General features: G+C 42.7%; 2 protein-coding genes across 4 annotated transcripts in view; one reads left to right on the plus strand and one right to left on the minus strand.

The window, feature by feature from the left end:
* HAL (histidine ammonia-lyase) overlaps positions 1 to 12,138 on the plus strand; it is a 27,651-nt gene extending 15,513 nt beyond the window's left edge. The window contains exons 15-20 of the mRNA XM_082419420.1: positions 1,228 to 1,293; positions 1,370 to 1,535; positions 4,047 to 4,181; positions 7,686 to 7,794; positions 7,894 to 7,963; positions 10,467 to 12,138. Of these exons, the coding sequence (XP_082275546.1) occupies positions 1,228 to 1,293; positions 1,370 to 1,535; positions 4,047 to 4,181; positions 7,686 to 7,794; positions 7,894 to 7,963; positions 10,467 to 10,607 (687 nt within the window). The 3' untranslated portion in view covers positions 10,608 to 12,138. The remainder of the gene's footprint in view (positions 1 to 1,227; positions 1,294 to 1,369; positions 1,536 to 4,046; positions 4,182 to 7,685; positions 7,795 to 7,893; positions 7,964 to 10,466) is intronic.
* The window catches only part of AMDHD1 (amidohydrolase domain containing 1), a 22,503-nt gene continuing 12,469 nt past the window's right edge, over positions 11,777 to 21,810 (minus strand). The window contains exons 7-9 of one of the 3 annotated variants that reach the window (XM_082419476.1): positions 19,888 to 19,981; positions 19,122 to 19,282; positions 11,777 to 11,904 (exon numbers count right to left, since the gene is read on the minus strand). In XM_082419476.1, coding sequence (XP_082275602.1) covers positions 11,841 to 11,904; positions 19,122 to 19,282; positions 19,888 to 19,981 — 319 coding nt within the window. In that variant the 3' untranslated portion in view covers positions 11,777 to 11,840. Of the gene's footprint in view, positions 11,905 to 16,632; positions 17,468 to 18,130; positions 18,326 to 19,121; positions 19,283 to 19,887; positions 19,982 to 21,810 lie in introns of those variants that run through there. The other 2 variants (XM_082419475.1, XM_082419477.1) reach the window with 2 other exon arrangements.

Here is a 21,810-nt window from a genome sequence, read left to right on the forward strand (position 1 = left end):
ACCACTTGCCTCAGCAAAAAATTCAGCCGAAAGTCCTTTACTTTCTCAGTGAAAGATTCTTAATTGTTGATGAAATTCCAGTTGGCTAATATTTGGGAGTTCTCCAGCAATACTGGTGTTACCTGAAAGAATATTTTTCTCAATCTTCTGTTGCATATATAGACCATCTATTACATAGTTGCTGGATATTATAGGAGTTAACTTCTAATTGCTATAACTTAGTAGCCAACAAACAAATTTGGAACAACTAGAGAACGATAGATGTTGTTTAAGTTGTAAATTGGTGCAGAGATCACTTGCTATAAGGATTCAGAGAATGGAGAGAAGACCAAGGCCTGTCGTTGGGGGGCGGGTCCATGGAAAAGGGCAGGAGCTAGGCCTAAGAGGCTCACAGTTATATGCACAGAAAAGGGTAATTCCAAACTTGTTAAGTAACACATGCACCTCTACGTCTTTGGAAGTCAGAACCTTTCCTACACAGAGTGAGTTCCTAGTTAATAGGTTGTGAATAGTCTTTAGTCCAGTAGGTGAAAATTAGCTCTTTGGAAAGTCTTTTGCTGCCTTTGTCAGGGTTCCTGTTGACTTAAGTAAAATACATGATGGAGTGGAATGATCCCTGAGAGTATTAATGTTCGGTGAGTCCAAAGTTGCCACTGACTTAAGTGGGTTTGCAATGACCTCTCGGCCGCCATTTGCTGTGAACACTGGCACAGGATCAGTGAGTAGAAGGTTTGAAAGTTTTCCCAGAATTGATTGTTCCAACAATTTGGTGGTTGCTCATCAGCAAAATCTTCCATTCAGCAGGTTCTTCGATGGAGCACAAGCTCGCAGTGCCCATTGAAGAAACAGAATTTGCTTTTAAACTGGTGTCCTGATCTCTGTTCTTAGTTTCAGGTTATAAACTTTTTGAGGGCAAGTACTGACCACCAGATTAGTAATGTTATGGTGCTTGAGGATCTCTCATCCCAAGAGAAAACATCATTTCATGCTTCATGTTTCTTTGACCCCCCAATTGGGTGGACACAATCATCTTTAAGGTTTTTGTTTTGTTTTGTTTACCTTTGTACCTCTTCATGTCAACACCTGCCTGTGGAAAGACTCTCCTTCTCTCCACCCTACCTTTGTACAAGGGCTACCACCTCAATGTTAGAAATGAGCAATTGGGGAAAGTGTTATACTTGAAGTGATCACCAAGTGTTATGTGAAAGCCTTAACCTATTTTGAAAGATGGTCTTTGCCAGCAGGGGAGAGACTGTTTCTGGAGGAAACTTCCATGGTGAATATCCAGCCAAAGTAAGCTTTTTAGAATTGCTCCTGACCCTGAAAGCATATTCTAATATAGGCCAACTGAATTGAGACACTCTTTCAGGCCCTGGACTATTTGGCCATTGGCGTCCATGAACTTGCTGCAATTAGTGAAAGAAGAATTGAAAGGCTCTGCAACCCCTCCCTCAGTGAGCTGCCTGCCTTCCTAGTGGCTGAAGGTGGTCTGAACTCTGGATTCATGATAGCCCACTGCACGGCTGCAGCCCTGGGTAAGGACACTGCACTTTGCCCAGAATGCAAGCCTATCCACCTAAAGGCCTTTCCATTTTACCTAAAAGTGTCACGTTTTGTCTTTGAGATCTAACGTTTTCACCACCTCCATGTGCATCCTCAAAACAAATGCAACAGGGTTAGAGAAAAAAATATAAAACCTAGGCAACATTATACTGAAACATAATAACACACTAATGAGGTTGTAAATAAGGAGGTTTCCACGATTTCTCTGTAGGAAGCAATGTGACATCACATGTGAACTTCATCTTTGTAGTTTTTTCACTAATCTCAATTTGAAGATTATCAGAAGGAAAAAGGCAAAAGATGTTTATAGCTACTGGTGAAACTTGAACTGATCCAGATGATTAAAGTTTGGATACATTCCGTAAGACATACCAACCACTAAAAACATAAGGATGTGATTACAACATGCAAAAATGCTTATAAGAAGCAAGATGCCCTCTATGAAAACTGAGCTTTAATATAGCAGATTTCTGACTCGAGACTGTAAGGGACAGAGAAGTAACATCGGAATAGAGCCTGGCACAAAGGAAGTGCAAAGGGCTTCACTTAATATTTACTCAATCGTCAAACAATACCAAGAGGCAGGTACTATTATTTCCTCCATTTCAAAGATGAATACTTGAAGATCCAAGAAGTTAAGTGACCTACTCAATATTGCACAGCTAGTAAGAAATAAAGCAGAATTCAGACCCAGGCATTTTGGCTTGCAAATCTGTGCTCTCACTTCAATTAATGAGGATCTCTTTTTAATCAATACTTAATCCTAAAATATGGTTGCCAAATTTAACAAACAGAAATGCAGGCTGCCCAGTTAAATTTGAATTATTCAGCATATTATCTGGTACTAAAAAATTATTTGTTTTTTTAATCTGAAATTCTAATTTAACTGGGCATCCGGTATTTTTTCTGGCAAACGTACCCAAGAGGCAGGATAGCATAGTGGTTCATAAGAGCATAGACTCTGGGTCCGAATCCCAGCTCTGCCCATTTACCAGCAGCGTGGTATGGAGCAAGTCTCTTAATGCTGTTGACCCTCAGTTTACTCCTGTGTAAAATGGGGGTGATAAATTTACCCAACGGGGCTGTTTTGAGGATTAAATTAATGAATGCGTGGAATGCCTTAGAACTGTGCCTGGAGTGTCATGAGCACTAAATTAATATTAGTTGTTGTTACTATTACTACTCACCCCTTCCTCAGTTAAGTCTCACACTAAGACTCAACACAGCCAACAAGGAGCCACTGAGTTCATTTTCTGTCCAGTATTTTCTATTTACTCACTCACCTCCTTACTAAAATATCCCTCTAAGGGGCAGCAACTTCTCACATTAACATGGGGGGTGGTAATTGATTTTCAGAGAAGCGTTATGAATTTGGGAAGCCTCGTTTGAATGTGTTTAGCTGCCCTAGCTGTCATCTGAAGTTGCTCAGCTTGCTTTCATTATAATAAAACTGGTGGTTTTCTTTTTTTGGCCACTTGTAAGTTACGTTTCTGAACAAGCCCCACCAAACCAGGTGATCCGCATAGCAGGTTCAGGGGCCCAGGACTCGCAGTGCTGAAACCTGAAAGTTCTGGGCAAACCAGGATGAGTGGGTCACCATAGTTTATAGTATGTTATCTCAGGATCCCCTATAGCGTAGAAAAGAACTGCAGCTTCACTCAGAGCTGCTCTCAAAGTTCAAAAAAAGAGTGGAAAAAACTCTTTGCGTTTGACCTTTCCCAGCTTCTGAAGCTGGGGAGAAGGAACTCTGTAATCTAGGTTCTTGCTACTTAAGGTGTGGTCCTCTGGCCAAAAATACAGCCATCACCAGCAATTTGTTAGAACAGCAGAATATCAGGCCCCATCTAAAACTCAACATTTGCACTTTTAACAAGACCCAGTGATTCATTTGCACGATAAAGTTTGAGAGACAGCAACCTAGGCCAACTCTAGACTTCCCCCCACCTCCCCAAGACATCCCCGCAGTCATCAAGCCCTTGCTTAAACCCAGTACATCCACTTACGTCATCATTGAACCGTCTCAACTGTAAATCTTCTCTTGCTGAAGATCTGTGGGTCCAGCCTCAATCCCCAAACGCCACGCCTGAGTTCTGGTCCCGCCTCCTCTGGTGACATAACCAGATTGTCCTCCAATACCTGGAAATGACCATCACCTTTTTTACTCTGAGTCTCCCTGTCATGATAAATGCTTCTAGTGTTTTCAACTTGGCTTTGTAATATGAGGGTTCCCATCCCGGTCTTATCTCAGAACTCACTAGAGTTTTAGAGTCCTTCTCACTTTGGGGAAAAAAAAAAAAACCCAACCGTCTTCCTTTTCCCAAAGTAACTTTGGACCATCTGGTGCTTTGATAACAACCAAGAGCTCCTGGAGAGGGTATCCCACGCTGAGGAGCACTTTGGGAAGCCATGTGTCATTTTGGCAATTTTTCTATTGGGAACATACGTAAGTACGTCCCTAACTTAACTTCTCCGGCCTCTTGCAGTTTCTGAGAACAAGGCTCTATGCCACCCCTCGTCCGTGGACTCTCTCTCCACCAGTGCTGCCACGGAGGACCATGTCTCCATGGGAGGATGGGCAGCAAGGAAAGCCCTCAGGGTCATTGAGCACGTGGAGCAAGGTAACCCCCGCCAGGCCGGGATGCAGGCCTCCCTGATAAACCAGACGCCAGTGGTCCGCAGAGTGGGACCCCCACCGGCAGTATCAGCATCGCCTGGGAGCTCAGGGCCTGTCCCAGACCTGCTGAATCAGAGACCCTAGGAAAGACAGCAGAACAAGCTGGGTTTAGCAAGCCCTCCAGGTGGTTCTGATGCTTGGTGAAGATTAAGAACCACACCTGCTGGCTAAGCCAGTTCATCAGCTGGCTTTTTTTTTTTTATATGAAAATTTTAAAACATATTCAGAAGTGGAGAGATTAGTACCAGGAACCTTCATATGCCTCACTCTAATTCAACAGTTAACACATTTGCTTCTTTTTTTTTTTTTTTTTTTTTTGTTACTTTTCCCAAATTATTTTCAAGCAAATCCCTGTTGTCGTGTTTTCTTCCGGCATACTTTCTCTCTCAAATACACTTTCTTATCCACCATGATGCCATTATCACATCCAACAAAAATCAACAATAAGTCTTGGTATCATTGAGTACATATTCAAATTTTCCCAAATTATCTCAACTACAACAGTCCCCTCTCCCTTTTTTTTTAATTCATGCCATTGACTAGTTAAAAAACCACGTCAGTTTTCTGACAGAGACTGACAGTCTGGATTTACCTGTGAGCTTCCTCGTGGTGGTACTTTTGTTCTCTGTCCCATCACTTCTTGTGTGTTGCAGTTGGTCCTAAAGACTTGACGAGATTTAGATCCAGCCTTTTCAGCAAAGAGAGTTCATAGGTGGAGCCGTGTTGAGTCAACCTCTTCCAGCCTTCTTAATCACTGCTTGTTTGGTTTCTTAAAGAGAAACTGCCTTCCTTTAGGCATTGTTGAGTATTCTTTTTTTGGTAACAGCTCTGTTGACATATAATTCATATACCATACAATTCACCCATCTAAATTGTACAATTCAGCGGGTTTTAGTAGAGTTGTGAATATACTCAGAGTTGTGAGTCAACACCCCAATCAACTCTAGAACATGTTTATCATCCCAGAAAGAAACCGTGTACCCTTTACTATCACTCCCTTCTCCTCCCTATCCGGCCTGGTTCGGGTGGAAAGGCATGTATCACTGAGCACAGTGGATTAAATGGTGAATGAGGTATTCTCTGCCCTCTTGGAAATCAGAGTCTACCTAAAGAGGAAGACATTGAACAACAACTTGGCAACTCTTTGTAGCACTTAACAAAATTCTGACTAAAGAATTGAGTTATAGGAGGCTATAACTGAACCTGACCTAGTCTGAAGGGATGAGAAAAGGCATTCCCAAAGGAGTGTTTAAGATTAAGACCTGAAACGAATAGGGCCAGCTAACTGGGAAGAGGAGAGCAGTATTTAATAAGGAAAGGGGATGTGTGTGCACAAAATAAATTGTTCTGGGATGCGTCGTAATGATGTACAGATGCCCACACTCAGGAAAGAACTGGGATGGATGATGAAGGACAGTTCTCTACGTGGAGGCAGCTGACGGCTGCAGGAGGTCAGGTGAGAAGAACACCAGGAACAGAGAGGCGGCTGCACTCAGGGGAAAAGAAGACCTGAAATGTTACCAGCCCACTGGAGGAAGGAGGGAAAACTTTTCAAAGGGAGCAGCTTAAAAAACCCAGTGTGGGGACTTCCCTGGAAGTCCAGGGGTTAAGACTGGGCGCTTCCACTGCAGGCGGCGTGGGTTCATCCCCCTGGCTGGGGAGCTAAGATCCGCATGCCCCGCGGAGGTCCAAAAAAGATCTGGAGTGAGAGGGAGTCTGAAGCCCAAGCACAGACATCAGTCAAGGCCAGGGGATGGTGGGGAGGTGGGAAGGAAGGGGATGTAAGGTCAGGAGAAGCAGTCTTTTCTTAGTGAAAGGGACACAGGTATACATTAGCCTCAGATGTTGATAAAATGAATAGCGTCAGTTTTGAAAACTTTAAGAACGTCCTTGCAATATATCTAAGTAGAACTATTGCTTATTTGCTCAGGATCGTTTTAGTTCATGTGACTCATACTCTGTTAAGGTGAAGAAAATATTCATGCGAAACTAGAAGGTGTTTCCATGATTCTTAGGATATTTTAAGTGTATTTAAATTTTTGGAAGGGAAGGGTGAAGGTGGTTATTAGGCCACTGAATATCAGCTTATTTCAAAATAAATGAGAATCGTATTTTTAAAAATCCAGGTAAATCAAGATACACTGAACCCTTTGCATCTGTATCAGTGAAGTGTGTGGTTTTTAAATCCCATCTGATGGCATCAGGGAGAACTTATGGTTGTGAATAGCAACAAAGAGCAGTTAACAGAATGCTGAGAGATGGTTACTCAAGGTTTTCCTGACATGTTTCACGTTTATCTTGCAAACCCACCTAAGAAGCTGTCTGTTATATGCACTAGCAAAATCTGCCATTTTCCTACTCACATTTCTCCAACCAAGAGGCCAGGTTTGTGTCATGTGGGTGAGGGCAAATCAGGAAGATTAGCCAGTTCTGATCTTGAGCTCCAGCTCTATGAAATAAGTATAAGCATTTATTTAATAAGATGCTTTACTTCTCAAAGTTTCCAGTTCCTTACGTGTAAAGTGAGGGGACTGGACTAGAAAATGTGAAGTTTCTTCCAGGTCCTAATGGATTCTGTAACTTCATCCTCTCCCATCGTGACCTGTCTGTACTCACCAGAGTTTGGAATGTGCTTTATAAATTTTAAGACAAGAAGTCAAATGTTTTTAATACTCCATTTTGGTTAACCACTTAAGTGGCCTGAACAAGAGACCACTTAAGTGGCCTCTAAGCTTCTAAATTATCTTCTTGGCAAATAACAGAACCCAAAGTGGTTTAATTTTGAATTATATTTCTATAAAAAATTCTTCATTAGACTGTATCAAATGCAGAGAGATTTAGATTTCAATATTCAGAGTGGATCTCAAGGTATGGTACATTCCTCAAGTGTTCATAGCTAGGAAAAGACAATGTAAAGATTGTTTTATTAAGAAACTTAAAGTTGGCAAGATGCCAATGGCTAGAATTTCAGTTTTAGTGGATTTGGGAGCCTTTAAGTTTGAAGGTTTGAAACAGACATTGGAGAATTAGTTCCAGGGCAACCAAAGACTCATCTGCTCATTCACTGGCTCCTTCAATCCTTTGATGAAAGTCTATCTGCCAGGTATTTCCGGCTATAGGGAACAGCAAGACTGAAAACAAATTAAAATTTACACAAAGGTGGAAATAGGAAACAGGTCATCCATCTTGATCAGCTGAGGGGAGAAGGGGAAAGCTGATTTACCTGGATAGTCCTCCCCTTCTCACCATTAAAGATGCAGCCAAGAGGTTAGAAAAGCACATTTAAGATGGTAACCAAATGCCAAGGGATCTTCATTCTACCCATAGACTGGGAGAACCAACCATCTGTTGGTTGGCTGGCGATGGCCGTCAGCTTGCATGGGATTTATATCCCTCAAGCATGAAGTCAGACTCTAATCAGCCATCCCCTCGTCCTTCCTTGTCTCAGTGCTGGCCATCGAGCTTCTTGCAGCCTGCCAAGGGATAGAGTTTCTACGCCCTTTGAAAACTACCACTCCACTGGAGAAGGTCTACGACCTGGTGCGCTCAGTTGTAAGGTAAAGTCAAACCGATTCCTGGAAAGTGACACTGTTTTAGAACTTTGAACCCTGGCAGCAGTTAACGTTGGCTCATGGTTTGATGTGCTGTCTCTGCAGGCCCTGGATAAAAGATCGCTTCATGGCCCCGGACATCGAGGCAGCGCACAGACTGCTCATAGAGCAGAAGGTAAATTGGCTACTTGGCTTAGTTCTTAGTTTGGGGTGGTTGTGGGAAAGCAAAGTGGGAGTGGAGAGTGGAGAAACATTCATATTCTTTTGCTTCCTGGCTGTTCCTTGGAAGTGAACCAAAAGGTACTCATGCAACTTTCAAGGTCACTAAGAAACTATTCGATACACTCTTAAGTGTCCCATGTTGCACCCAAACATGGACTATCTAAGGATTAGAAGCTGGGATGAATTTTAAATGGAATTTGGGGACAAGTATTTGTGGGGAGAAAATGAGATGAAAGGTTCATGGATTCCTCCCCATCAAGAAGGTTCTCTCTTATTAAAGATACATTCTCTTTCTGTAATGCTATCACCACCACCACCACCTGGTTCAGTGACTGCATAGACCTGAAGAGAAAACAAATTTCCCGAGTTTTTATTCAAAGGGATCCGGATGTGTCTAGTGCACTGGTGTGTCCTGCCCCATCACACTGGGTGACATACTGGGTCTCTTTATTGCTTCTTTCCTCTGGCTACATTGACTGCAGACGCATCTGATAGGGACAGATGCCTAGAATGCAGACTCGTTTTTAAAACATAGTTTTAAAGTTCTTTAAGCCTTTAAGCCTTTAATTTGTAGGTATCATGTTCCCTAGAATTGCTTGATTTTCCCCTGGAACCATTGCGCTGCTCTTGGGGAACAATTTTTTTCCTTTGACCTTCACCCCTGTCATTTCTAAGTGTTCCCTGTACCCTTTGAGGGGAATTCCCTTGCTTGCTGCCAACTTTGGTGCTACAAGAATTCCCTTGCTTGCTGCCAACCTTGGTGCTACAAGAGAGGTGTGTAAGAGTTCAGCCTTTTTTTAAATTGAAATATGATTGACATATATCATTATATTAGTCTGCAATATAATGATTTGACATTTGTATATATTGCAAAATGGTAACCACAGCAACTTTCAAATATACAGTGCAGTATTATTAACTATAGTCACCAAGCTGTATATGACATCTCCAAGATTTGTTTACATTATAAGTGGAATTTTGTACCTTCTGACCCCCTCCACCCACGACCCCCTCCACCCACTCCCCCCAACCCCCGCCTCTGGCAACCACCCATCTGTTCTCTGCATCTATGAACTCTTTTTTTTTTTTTTAGATTCCACGTATAAGTGAGATCGTATGATATTTGTCTTTCTCTGTCTGATTTATTTCACTTAACATGATGCCCTCAAGATCCATCCGCGTTGTTACAAATGGCAAGAGCTCCTTCTTTTTTTATGGCTGAATAAAATTCCAGTGTGTGTGTGTGTGTGTGTGTGTGTGTGTATCTCACAATTTCTGTATATTCATCCATTGATGGACACAGGTTTCTTCCGTGCCTTGGCTATTGTAAATAGCGCAGTGAACCTGGGGGTGCAGATATCTTTTCAAGGAGGTTAGCTTTTGAAAGAATACATTTTCTAAGGTAATACAAAAGAATAGGAAATGCTCCTTCCCCGTCAGCGGCAACCAGATAAAAAGCAGCTATAATATAAACCAAAAGCCGGACTTTAGTTTGAGAAGGTGTTACGCTTGAAAGGGAATAGGTTGGTGGGTGGAGGTAAATACTAAACAAGGCTCTGAAACAGTGCTTCTCCAACTGTAAAGTGCACGTGAATTTCTAGGGGATCTTTTTTTTTTTTTTAATTTTATTTATTTATTTATTTATTTATGGCTGTGTTTGGTCTTCGTTTCTGTGTGAGGGCTTTCTCTAGTTGCGGCAAGCGGGGGCCACTCTTCATCGCGGTGCGCGGGCCTCTCACTATCCTGGCCTCTCTTGTTGCGGAGCACAGGCTCCAGACGCGCAGGCTCAGTAGTTGTGGCTCACCGGCCTAGTTGCTCCGCGGCATGTGGGATCTTCCCAGACCAGGGCTCTAACCCGTGTTCCCTACATTGGCAGGCAGATTCTCAACCACTGCGCCACCAGGGAAGCCCTCTAGGGGATCTTGATTAAAATGCAGGTTGGGATTCAGTAGGTCTGCAGCGGGGCTGACATTCTGACTTGTCCCAAGCGATGCTGACGCTGCTGGTCCGGGGCCACGTTCTGAGTAGCAAGGGTCCAGAGAACAGAGGGCATGTGGCATGGAAAGAGAGCAAAGAGGAAATCCACTGCCTCTTATCATTTAAGGCTTGCCTTAGAAAACACACAGTCCCTTCCTTGAGCGGCTTTCCTTAATTCCATCCACACTGAATTCTCTAGGTTTCGTTTGTTTCCTGGCTTGTTTTGCTTTAGAAGAGTAAGCAGCTGAAAACCTTCATGGTAACTTTAGAAACATTTTGGACTTTGTATTTTAAAAGCTGTTAAAGCAACCAAAGACTCATTGACAGATCATGTGTCAAATGGCTTATAATAAAAGCAAGCAAACAGCTGCTGTGTTATCTAGTCAGGTTGAGATAATGTTTTGACTTCACATGAAGTTGATGTTTAATGGCATGTGAAAACAATGTTGTCAACACTTTGTTTTGTTCTTGCATTTCAGGTTTGGGAAGTAGCTGCACCATACATCGAAAAATACAGAATGGAGCATATTCCGGAATCAAGACCTGTTTCTCCAACAGCATTTTCATTGGAATTTCTGCACAAGAAATCGACCAAACTCCCAGAGTCTGAGGATCTTTAATGCTTTTTGTCACGAATTAGCAGATCAGATGGTACTTAGTTTAACAGCAAACAGTATTATGCTGAAGGAGAGACCTGAGAACTTTCTCAGGTGGATCAATCAATTATATAGTTCAGTTCTAATACCTGCTCTGGTTAGTCTGGTGACAGTATTACATTTACTAAATCTAGCACTGGTTACAGATGCAGCTGGTGTTTCCAGATTATAGTTTTCTTGTTTCTTAACGAAATCTATAGGCCACTCACTCTTAAGGGTGAGAAGACTAACCACAACTGCATGGACCTTTGACTCAATATTAGATGCACTCAAATCTTGAGACAGATTGACGGGATTGTTTTCCAAAAACATTAGACTTTTGTGAATCTTTTTTTGTTTGTTTTGGGTTTGTTTGGTTTTTGTTGTTTTTTTTTTGCTTTGTCAAACTCTCCACTAGTTAACTTTGGCTGATTGTACTGTGCCATGCTATGATGAATGTTCCTTAATATGTCTTTGTAAACAACACTTTTTAAGTCATAATTAGTTCTTAAGCTGCTTTTTCTTTTATTCATTGAATCATAGTAAAGAATAGCCAATAGGTCAACAAGAGATTCTGTGTAAAGGAGTTAAGGAATGAATATAAAGGTTGCTATGGGAGTGGTTCTCAATGAATTGTGCATTTCATATTTATCAAATGTCACTACACATATCAAAAAAAGGATTCAGATGCTTAAACTGCAGTAGGAGGTTAGTGTTACTGCTGCTTTACCATGTGTTAGTCTCTATTCACATTCCTGTAATAACCCAGCTTAAGAAGCCTCCTCATTTCACAGGTAAGGAATCTGATGTTCAGAGTAAACCAACCCCCTCTCTATAATGGTAATCATTAAAACAAGGCCCCGTTGACAAAGGTCAGATGCGCCCTAGGATGTTACCCAATCTGTTCCCTCCCCTCCCCCAAAAGAAGATAAAGAACCTCCTGGAAAGGCTTAAGTGTAATTGTCCCGATGAAGGATGGGTCACATGACTTCTTGGCTTCCCGAAGCTGTGACTTTGCACCCTTCTGTGCAAACACGAGCAAGGCGCTTTCCAAGTGCAGGAATGTGAAACCATGGCTCTAACAACTGCAGCTGGTCAAGGAAAGGACAGGCACCCTTGCCAGCTCGCCTACCTGATTACAGCCTTTTCACAGTAGAGTCTTCTCTTAGGTTGCAGCCTGTCCACAGGAAAGGTGGAGACAGGAGTGCAAACCAAAATTCAGTGAAGCAAAATGTGCTGAGGAACCTGTTTGCCGAAAGGTGGTTCTTGATGCTGTTCTTTGCTGAAATGTAAACACACAAATGAAGTTTATTCATTCTTATCCACGAGCTGCAGTGGAGCCAGTAAACCCAGTGGTTTGATGGCTGTTCGTCACTGGTATGGGGCGGGCTGGTTTCCCACAGGCCCGCGCGGTCCTCCGGGGCCCTCTGTCATTGAGTTTTCTATACAGCTCTGTACTGTGCCATCAAGGGAGTTTCAAGGTAAATGTGGAATAAACTAAGTCTCAATTGTCTTATGTCATTGCTGTATTCTTAGATTTTTATAACAAAGTTTAACACCTTGTCAGGGAAAGGTTATTCTAACTGCAGTTAATTACATTTCTGTAAGATTTCGTCAGTGAACGTTCACACGGTACAAAGTGTCTTTAGAAAATGTGATTGATTCGGTATACATTCTCTCTCTTCCCCACTGAGGAGCCCAGAAAAGCTGGAGGCATCACGATTTCTGCCCCAGTGAGCTCACCTGGGCTTCTTCACCTGTTCTCTCGGGGCAGCCACAGAGCAAACTCCAAAGCGCAAGGGATTTTCAGGCTTCTTTTGTGCCACATTTGCTAATGTCCTGTTGGCCAAAGCAAGTCACGCATCAAGCCCAAGTCAGTTTGGGAGAGTAACACACAAGGGCGTGGGCGTGTGGTTTGGGGGCTGTAGCTGTCACAGTCTGCCGCATACATGAAATTCCACACACAACCTGAAAACTTCCCAGGAAGTTACTTTTCATTACTACTTTAAACTCGTGTCTCCTTTCTGAATCTGGTCCCTGGATTATTAGCTTTTTTATTAAACCTTCTAATTATCTCATGAATAGCATGATCATTTTGCATTTGGGGGTTTACTTTGGTTGAAGGTATTAACTTATTAAATGGAAACACTGAAATTATACCAAAAAACAAAACCACAAAAAGAGTTGGAGGAAATTCGTTTCAGCTCAGGGCACAGGCCTGGTTCGTCTCAAGGGGGTCCCATTCCCTTTACTGGGTGATTAGTTCGAGAGACAGCAGAGGTTGCAATTTGGCCCAATGAGACAGAAGAATTTTACTGCAGGCTGGAGCAAACGCTTTCTCTCCCGAGAGCCGTGACAGCCAGGCTTTCTCCCTCTCCTGCTTGACCTCAGTGAGAAGGCGCAGGGCCCCTCTGGCTGCTGCCGGTCAGCCACACCGGGGGGGGGGGGGGGGGGCGGGGGGGACCTGGCCTCGGGGCGCCGCCAACGCCGGAGGACAGAGCAGAGGGAGGGAAGGGATCTGGGTCTTCAGGATTTCTGAGCGGCTGGGTAAACCCCTCCCTAAGCCTGTCCTTCCTGTGAAATTCCGAGGGGGAGCTAATGAACTTCCTTATTTTTTTTTTTAACATCTTTATTGTAGTATAGTTGCTTTACAATGGTGTGTTAATTTCTGCTGTACAACAAAGTGAATCAGCTATACGTATACATGTATCCCCACATTGCCTCCCTCTTGAGTGTCCCTCCCACCCTCCCTATCCCACCCCTCTAGGTGGTCACAAAGCACCGAGCTGATCTCCCTGTGCTATGCGGCTGCTTCCCACTAGCTATGTATTTTACTTTTGGTAGTGTATATATGTCCACGCCACTATCTCACTTTGTCCCAGCTTACCCTGCCCCCTCCCTGTGTCCTTAAGTCCATTCTCTACGTCTGAGTCTTTATTCCTGTCCTGCCCCTAGGTTCTTCAGAACCATCTTTTTTTTTAGATTCCATATATATGTGTTAGCATACGGTGTTTGTTTTTCTCTTTCTGTGAATATTTACTTCACTCTGTATGACAGACTCTAGGTCCATCCACCTCACTACAAATAACTCAGTTTCGTTCCATTTTATGGCTGAGTAATATTCCATTGTATATATGTGCCACATCTTCTTTATCCACTCATCTGTTGATGGACATTTAGGTTGCTTCCATGTCCTGGCTATTGTAAATAGAGCTGCAATGAACATTGTGGTACATGACTCTTTTTGAATTATGATTTTCTCAGGGTATAAGCCCAGTAGTGTGATTGCTGGGTCATGTGGTAGTTCTATTTTTAGTTTCTTAAGGAACCTCCATACTGTTCTCCATAGTGGCTGTATTAATTTACATTCCCACCAACAGTGCAAGCGGGTTCCCTTTTCTCCACACCCTCTCCAGCATTTATTGTTTGTAGAATTTTTGATGATGGCCATTCTGACCGGTGTGAGGCGATACCTCATTGTAGTTTTGATTTGCATTTCTCTAATGATTAGTGATGTTGAGCATCCTTTCATGTGTTTGTTGGCAATCTGTATATCTTCTTTGGAGAAATGTCTATTTAGGTCTTCTGCCCATTTTTGGATTGGGTTGTTTGTTTTTTTGATATTGAGCTGCATGAGCTGCTTGTAAATTTTGGAGATAAATTCTTTGTCAGTTGCTTCGTTTGCAAATATTTTCTCCGATTCTGTGGGTTGTCTTTTCGTCTTGTTTATGTTTTCCTTTGCTGTGCAAAAGCTTTTAAGTTTCATTAGGTCCCATTTGTTTGTCTTTGTTTTTATTTCCATTTCTCTAGGAGGCGGGTCAAAAAGGGTCTTGCTGTGACGTATGTCATAGAGGAACTTCCTTATTTTTCAAACCAATTTTAGTCAGGGCGTTTCACATTTCACTGTGCCATTTCCAGAGCTTTCCACCCAGATTTCTAGCACCTGATGCCTCCTACTGTCTCCACCAAAGGACTTGGTTAAGGTGTCTTGCCAGAGTCCACTCACGCAGCACATACCTGAGTGCCTGCTCTGTTCACTAAAACCAGATTTATCTTTCTACCACAACACTCTTGTCCTGGGCCTAACCTGTTCAGAAACTTGCAGTGGCTTCCCCTGACTTTAAGACTGAAGTTCCGGGACTTCCCTGGTGGCGCAGTGGTTAAGAACCCACCTGCCAATGCAGGGGACATGGGTTCGAGCCCTGGTCCAGGAAGATCCCACATGCCGCGGAGCAACAAAGCCCGTGCGCCACAACTACTGAGCCTGTGCTCTGGAGCCCACGAGCCACAGCTACTGAGCCCACGTGCCACAACTACTGAAGCCTGTGCGCCTAGATCCTGTGCTCCACAACAAGAGAAGCCACCGCAATGAGAAGCCCGCGCACCGCAACGAAGAGTAGCCCCCGCTCGCCGCAACTAGAGAAAGCCTGTGCGCAGCAACGAAGACCCAACCTGAGTCGACCTGACCTTGTAGTCCCCGCCCCCACTGAACCCTCCACTCTAGGAGGACTCAGGCCCCCCCCTTCTGAACACCCCATGATGCTCCATCTCCGGAGCCTTTCCCTCACATCAAAATCTTTCCAGCCTCTCGGGCTGAGGATGGCCATGCCCCTTCCCACCCAGCCATGGAATTGTTTCTTGCTGGGTTTCGCTTTTCCACTTTACTCCCCCATAAGCATCATCCATTATATTAAGGAATTCATATGCTTTTTCGAATATACGTAACAAGTATTTTCCTTAACACTGCATTCCTGGGTTGGCCTGCTGGGTGTGTTTTAATAAGCAGTTTTTTTCACTAGGACCGTATGTATGCTTGTGCAGCCATTCATTAATTCATTCACTGATCACCTACTATGAACCAGTCACTACACTAGATCCTGGGGACATGACCAGGCCCCTGCCCTCTACTAACATGCAATCTAAAGGGAAAGACAGTTTGATTGCAATGCTATAGAGGCTGTCATAGAGGGATGGGAGCTTGGTGTGGGGGGCAGTGACTAGCTCTGATTTCCCACTTAGAGAAGAGAGGGCAAGCACTCCAGGCAGAGGGAACAGTGCTGCAAGGCCTGGAGCAGCAAAAACAAATGGTGATTTTGAGGCCCAGTGTGAAAGTCCACGTGGCTAGGGTCTAGACCACAGCCCTTCTCAGACTTGAACGGGCATACAAATACCTGTGGGCTTGTTAAGACCAGATTCTGTTTCAGCAGGTCTGGAGTAGAACTGAAGTTCTGCATTTCTAGCCAGCTCCTATGAGTTGCAAGAGCTTACAGGACACTGGCCTGGGAGGACTAAGGCAGTTCCAGGTGGGTATCTTCTTCTGCTTTCATTCAAAAAAGACACGAACACTACTTGTGTAGAGTGAATATCTCCTAGAAAGAAAATAGGAGGTGCTTCACCTTTCTATTCCATAGGTATAAGGATATACTTCTATGTGGCCTGGGTTCCAGGACAGACGTAATCTTTAGTTTTGGCCTTTATATGTATCTCCTGCATCCCAAACTCCCACCATCGACTAGGAGACCGGTCATAGGGGAGGCGTCGCCCACAGCAACTCGTGCTTCCCACACCCCCCTCACGGTTTCTTCGCCAAGCACGTGAGGAGCAGAGCTCCAGATACCCCACACTACTAGCCAGTGATTGCGATGTGCCCTGTTACCCTTAACCTTCTGACAAGGGGTATCTTGAGTTGATCTATGTTGAATACAGTAAAGCCTCATTGGTTCAGGCTCTATTAACTTGAAATAGGTGATAATATGGGTAGTTAATGTTTACTTCTCTAGTCATTTCTTCATAAATAGGACAAAGTTTTATCATGCAGTTGTGATTGTAAGAATGATCAAAGCGTTTAAAAACATTTCAAGTAAACACATGGCTTCAGAAACACCCATTTATATAATCATCCACTTTTTCTTTATGTAATCCACTTTCTTCTGTAATTTGTTCATTTCCTAAAAGGTTCTAATAGACAACACCACTGATTGGCTTCCAGGGCTGTAAACAACAACAATAATAGTGACAGAAAATATTTATTGAGAGCTATGTTTTTTTATACATGTGTAATGTGAAGAATCAAAAACTTTAAAACTTTTTTAAAAATTACATTATTGGATTTGGTCAAAATGCATCCATTACAAGAAGGTCCCTGTACTTGTGTACAAAATGACAAGTCTTGAGCTCTGCTGTGAAGCTCTACTGCAAGGGTTGAGAAGAAAACCGAAGAACACCCTCCCTCAGAGGACCCTAAGGCATTCGAAGAGCATCTAGAAAGACAAACTGCGCGGGGAAAAGAAAAACTATATACTTATTATAGATGGCTACATTTTAGCTTAGTTTGTGGCATTTGACTTGGATTTCCCACTTCCTTCCCCAATTTTCAGTAAATATAGTTTAAGAATTGAAATTTGAAAAGTAGGAACAAAATGGGAATTTTAAGCCATGTCTACCTATTTGCCAATCTGCATTTCCCCACAAAGGCATTTCTGTGATACTCCATCATATTAACCTGCAGAATATTTATAGAAAATCTTTGTGAAGTAATTTAATCCTTTGAGATTATCATAACAAATGGTTTACTTGCTTATACGTCCAGGTGCACATGTTAAAATAAGTGAATCCCCTGGGGTTTTCAAGTGGATAAACAAAATACAGAAATAGATTTAAGTGACATCATTCTGGTAAACTACTAAGGTATTTTAACTTTTAATATAACTGTACTGACTTATACAGTAGAACCGTGTGCTCTTTCCTTACAGATCAATCATTTTTTATAGATGACTTTTCCTTTAGCTATAACATAATCAATTAATTCGTGATGGCCTCCAAACTGGTAAATCAAATGCTCCCATCTAGAAAGAAATCAAACATAAATGGATACAAGTCAAAATTATCACTCTGTCAATAAATGCTAATTTCAAAATACATTCTCTAAAAATGTGTTTACACTTAGTAGTTAATATTTGGGCTTTTTAAAAAATGGTAGAGTACCATGATAATTAGTCTATGATAAATCCAATATTGTTTAATGATATTAAGTATTTGATCTTAAAATATTTGATTCACATTAGAACAATGACTCTAGATCAGTGCTTCTCAAACTTTAGCATGTATCTTTTTCACCTAGAAGACTTTTTAAGACAGAGATGCTAGGCCCACTCCTGGAGTTTCTGGTTTGGTAGACTGTCCAAGAGGCCTGAGAATTTGCATTTCCAGCAAATTCTCAGAGGATGCCCTTGCTGCTGGGACTGTACTTTGAGAACCACTGTTCTGGACTGGGAGTTGGCAAACTGTGGTCTGTGGGCCAAATCTGGCCTGATGCTTGCTTTTTATTGTTCTTGAGCTAAGATCGTTGTTTTTTGTTTTGTTTTTTTAAATTTATTTATTTTTTATTTATTTATTTTTGGCTGTGTTGGGTCTTCATTTCTGTGTGAGGGCTTTTTCTAGTTGTGGCAAGCGGGGGCCACTCTTCATCACGGTGCGCACGAGGGCCACTCACCATCAGGCCTCTCCTGTTGCAGAGCACAGGCTCCAGACATGCAGGCTCAGTAATTGTGGCTCACGGGCCCAGTTGCCCCGCGGCATGTGGGATCCTCCCGGACCAGGGCTTGAACCCGTGTCCCCTGCATCGGCAGGCGGATTCCCAACCACTGCGCCACCAGGGAAGCCCCTAGCTAAGATAGTTTTGTTTGGGGTTTTCTAAATTATGACTTAAAATGAAAAACAAAGACAATAATATTCTGTGACATAAAAATTATATAAAATTCAAATTTCAATGTCCATAAATAAAGCGTTATTGGAACAGTAAAAAAAAAAAAAATTTGCTTCAGTTAAATGATGCATGAATGGTAACATCAGCATCACTTTCAATAGAGACAATGGCTTATGACCCTCGAGAGTAGAATTATGGAGCCACTCTCTTCTGTGGAACATGAGGTCCAAGGCCTGGCAGAGGCTTGCTAGGGTCCAGACACCATAGGATTCACAACTTTAAGATTTAGAACAATAAAACTCAACTTGTTACACTGGAGACCCAGGAGGCAGCAGGCTGTGAGTGAGTAATACAAAACAAGAGGCAGGAAAACTGAAGCAAGGCTTTTGGGATCCAGCAGGAATGAGAAGTCAGAGAGGTAATGAATCAGCACCAGGATGACAAGCCAGAGTTGGGACCTGCGTGGCCCAACACAAGCAGAAAAGGTCAGAACCCAAGAAGAAAAACAAACACAGGCCAGAGGGCACAAGTCCAAAGTCCAGGTAAACAGAGCAGAAACCTGGAGATCTATGAAAGATATAAGATGGATGAAGAGACCAGAAAAGTTGGTCTACCCTGCAGTTTAGGACCTGGAGGGAGACTTTTTGCTTAGAAAGGGGTGACACCGAGAAGACTGGGTAGCTGCTGAACTTATACAGAGCCTGACACTAATACTCAGTGGAAAAGGGATTTAAACCAAGTCTCCATATTACAGTGGGTGTACAATAAAATGGCTCAGCTGGGAGAACACTCACCTGGATGAATTGATGATAATGAGATCTCCCTGTTTTCCTACTTCCAAAGATCCATGAGTGTGAGACTTTCCCAGGGCATAAGCGGCATTGATGGTGGCAGCAGCCAAGGCCTCGGGCATGGACATTCTCATGTTCACACAGGCCAGATGCATGACCATCGGCTAAGACAGGAAAAGAAAAGCATTGGAGAAAAGCAACAAAACAGCAGCTGCCACCTAGGACATTTCTCAACACAGCACAACAAATAATGATAGTTAAATGTATAAGTGGAGCTGACTAAATTAGTATGAGAAAAGTGAAATTTACATTTACACATAAAGATTCTTATGCTTTGGGAAAGATTCGTTTATTATAGAGATTACTTACCCACCCACCCCCTATATGTATTTAATATTTATTTATTACTTTTCAAGGCCACTTACTGTGTAAGACGAAGCTCACCTCCACACTTACTTACTAAAACTTACTAAACTTCTTGGAGCTTATGCAATTCTGAGAGGGGAAATAGGTTACTGTAAAACCACAATGCCCAAAGGCTGCATCAAAGCATAGTATCAATAGAAACTTCTCTCTCCTCTCTCAGCCTGGAGGCATTCAAGTGGCACAGAAATATCCAATTACACTGCTGTCCACACTCTTTTCTTGTTCCACAGGAAAATCTTTTCAGATCTTTGAAACATTTTAACAGTTAGTGAAATATTTTTAAATTATTTATATGCTTGGTAGAAGTTTCATAGACTATGAAAGGCACATTAAAAGTAATTACCATTGAAAAACAATACGCATTAGGGTTGAAATCGCTGCCCAGAGCGACTATTACCCCTTCATCTAACATTTTCCTGGCTCGAGGTTGCTTCAGTCTAAGGAGAGGGAAAAAAATGATGTCAGTCTCTAGAAGTGGAACTTTTGAAGAACAGATGTTCAGAGTTGAAGCAGACTTAAGATATCCAACCCCTTCGTGTTCTGGAAGAAGAAACAGAAACTCAAGATTAAGTGATTAGAGGTGGCGTCCAGCAGAACCCCAGGACTCCTGATTTTTATCATCCTGCTTTTGAAATCACTTGGCTATAGCTAACTTTTTAAATTTGGGATTATCATGACAATCTTTATATATATTCAGAGATTCTTGCGAAGGGAGAAAACTTAAAATTGTTTTCAAATGTAATAAACTTTTTTTGATTCCCAAATATAAACAATGAGGTTTAAATAATGCTTTCTAAATTAACATTTTGCAATTTTTTGTTCATATCTCTCCCTCTCCTTTTTTGGGGGGGAGAGGGGGTCTCAAACATTATTATAGGTCCTTCAAATTTCTGAAGGCCCAAGAAACTAATATGTAAAGTATTTGTGCTCCTTCCTGGATTGGGTATCTCCCTGACCTCCTTGCAAGCTTTTTAAAGTAACTGTTCTAAGAGGAAGTTCAAAGGCCTATCTACTATCACCAGGCTTTACTGGAACAAACAGTTAATTTTCCTGGCAGGTTGGGCTTTCTCAGACAGGTATTCTAAGGGGGCCTGGGCTCATTCTAGGGAGGCATCGTGGAGCTGTTAGAAACTATGCCAGTGTTTGTTCAAGTCTCATAATGTTGGGGAAGGTGGGTAAACAAAATCATTTGTGCTAAGAGGCTGTAGGTTTATAGGCAAGATTGAGGCTTATTGGAGAGAGGGGCTCAGAGGAGCCTGAATAAAGTTTGGTCAAGGAGAGACCTCCGCTGGGAAGCCTTCCCAGTCACCTTGTTGGCCCTCATTTCCTCTGGCTTCCCCAGCACCCCACACGCCTCCATTTTAGAGACAATAGCTATTGTTTCATGACAATGATAGTGGACTGGTGCTCAGCCATTATGAACCTGTACTGCCCAGGAGTTGTCTTTAGAAAAAGCTCCTGAGGGTAACCCTGACCCCTCCTCCTTTGAGACCCTACTCTAGCCTTCAGTTCAATTTGATTGATCGGTTGGTTGTAAAGTATTGAGACTACTACAGCTGCCCCTCTGCTGGAAAGTCCAGCAGGGGCTAAGGATCACTGAAAGGATGATTTCTTTTTCTTATAATTTGTCCCAGCACCCAGTCCTGCCTCTGGCTAATTAATATTTTTGATTGAATGAATGAATGATACTGTTATATTCTAGGAGTGTACTAAATATGGCAAAGAATAGAATAACTTTGGGCTCCCCTGGTGGCGCAGTGGTTGGGAGTCTGCCTACCAATGCAGGGGACATGGGTTCGGGCCCTGGTCTGGGAGGATCCCACGTGCCGCGGAGCGGCTGGGCCCGTGGGCCACAATTACTGAGCCTGCGTGTCTGGAGCCTGTGCTCCGCAACAAGAGAGGCCACGATGGTGAGGGGCCTGCGCACCGCGATGAAGAGTGGCCCCCGCTTGCCGCAACTAGAGAAAACCCTCGCACAGAAACGAAGACCCAACACAGCCATAAATAAATAAAAATAAATAAAAATTAAAAAAACAAAACAAAACACAGAGGCCCCCATCACTGCTCATGAAACCATTGTTTAAAAAAAAAAAGAATAACTTTATAGCTGTGCTCAGAATAGGTTTTATTTATGTTTTATACAAAGTCCACCTAAGTTTGGCATTCGAGGCTCCCCACAAGCTGAGCCCACACTTCTTTCAGGGCCTCCTTTCTCATCCCTGCCCTACCCAATACTGCCCTCGAACCACTGGGGTTTTCTATTTGT

This window comes from Balaenoptera physalus, assembly GCF_965194825.1.
Source record: "Balaenoptera physalus genome assembly, chromosome: 13".
In the NCBI taxonomy this organism is placed as follows: domain Eukaryota; kingdom Metazoa; phylum Chordata; class Mammalia; order Artiodactyla; family Balaenopteridae; genus Balaenoptera; species Balaenoptera physalus.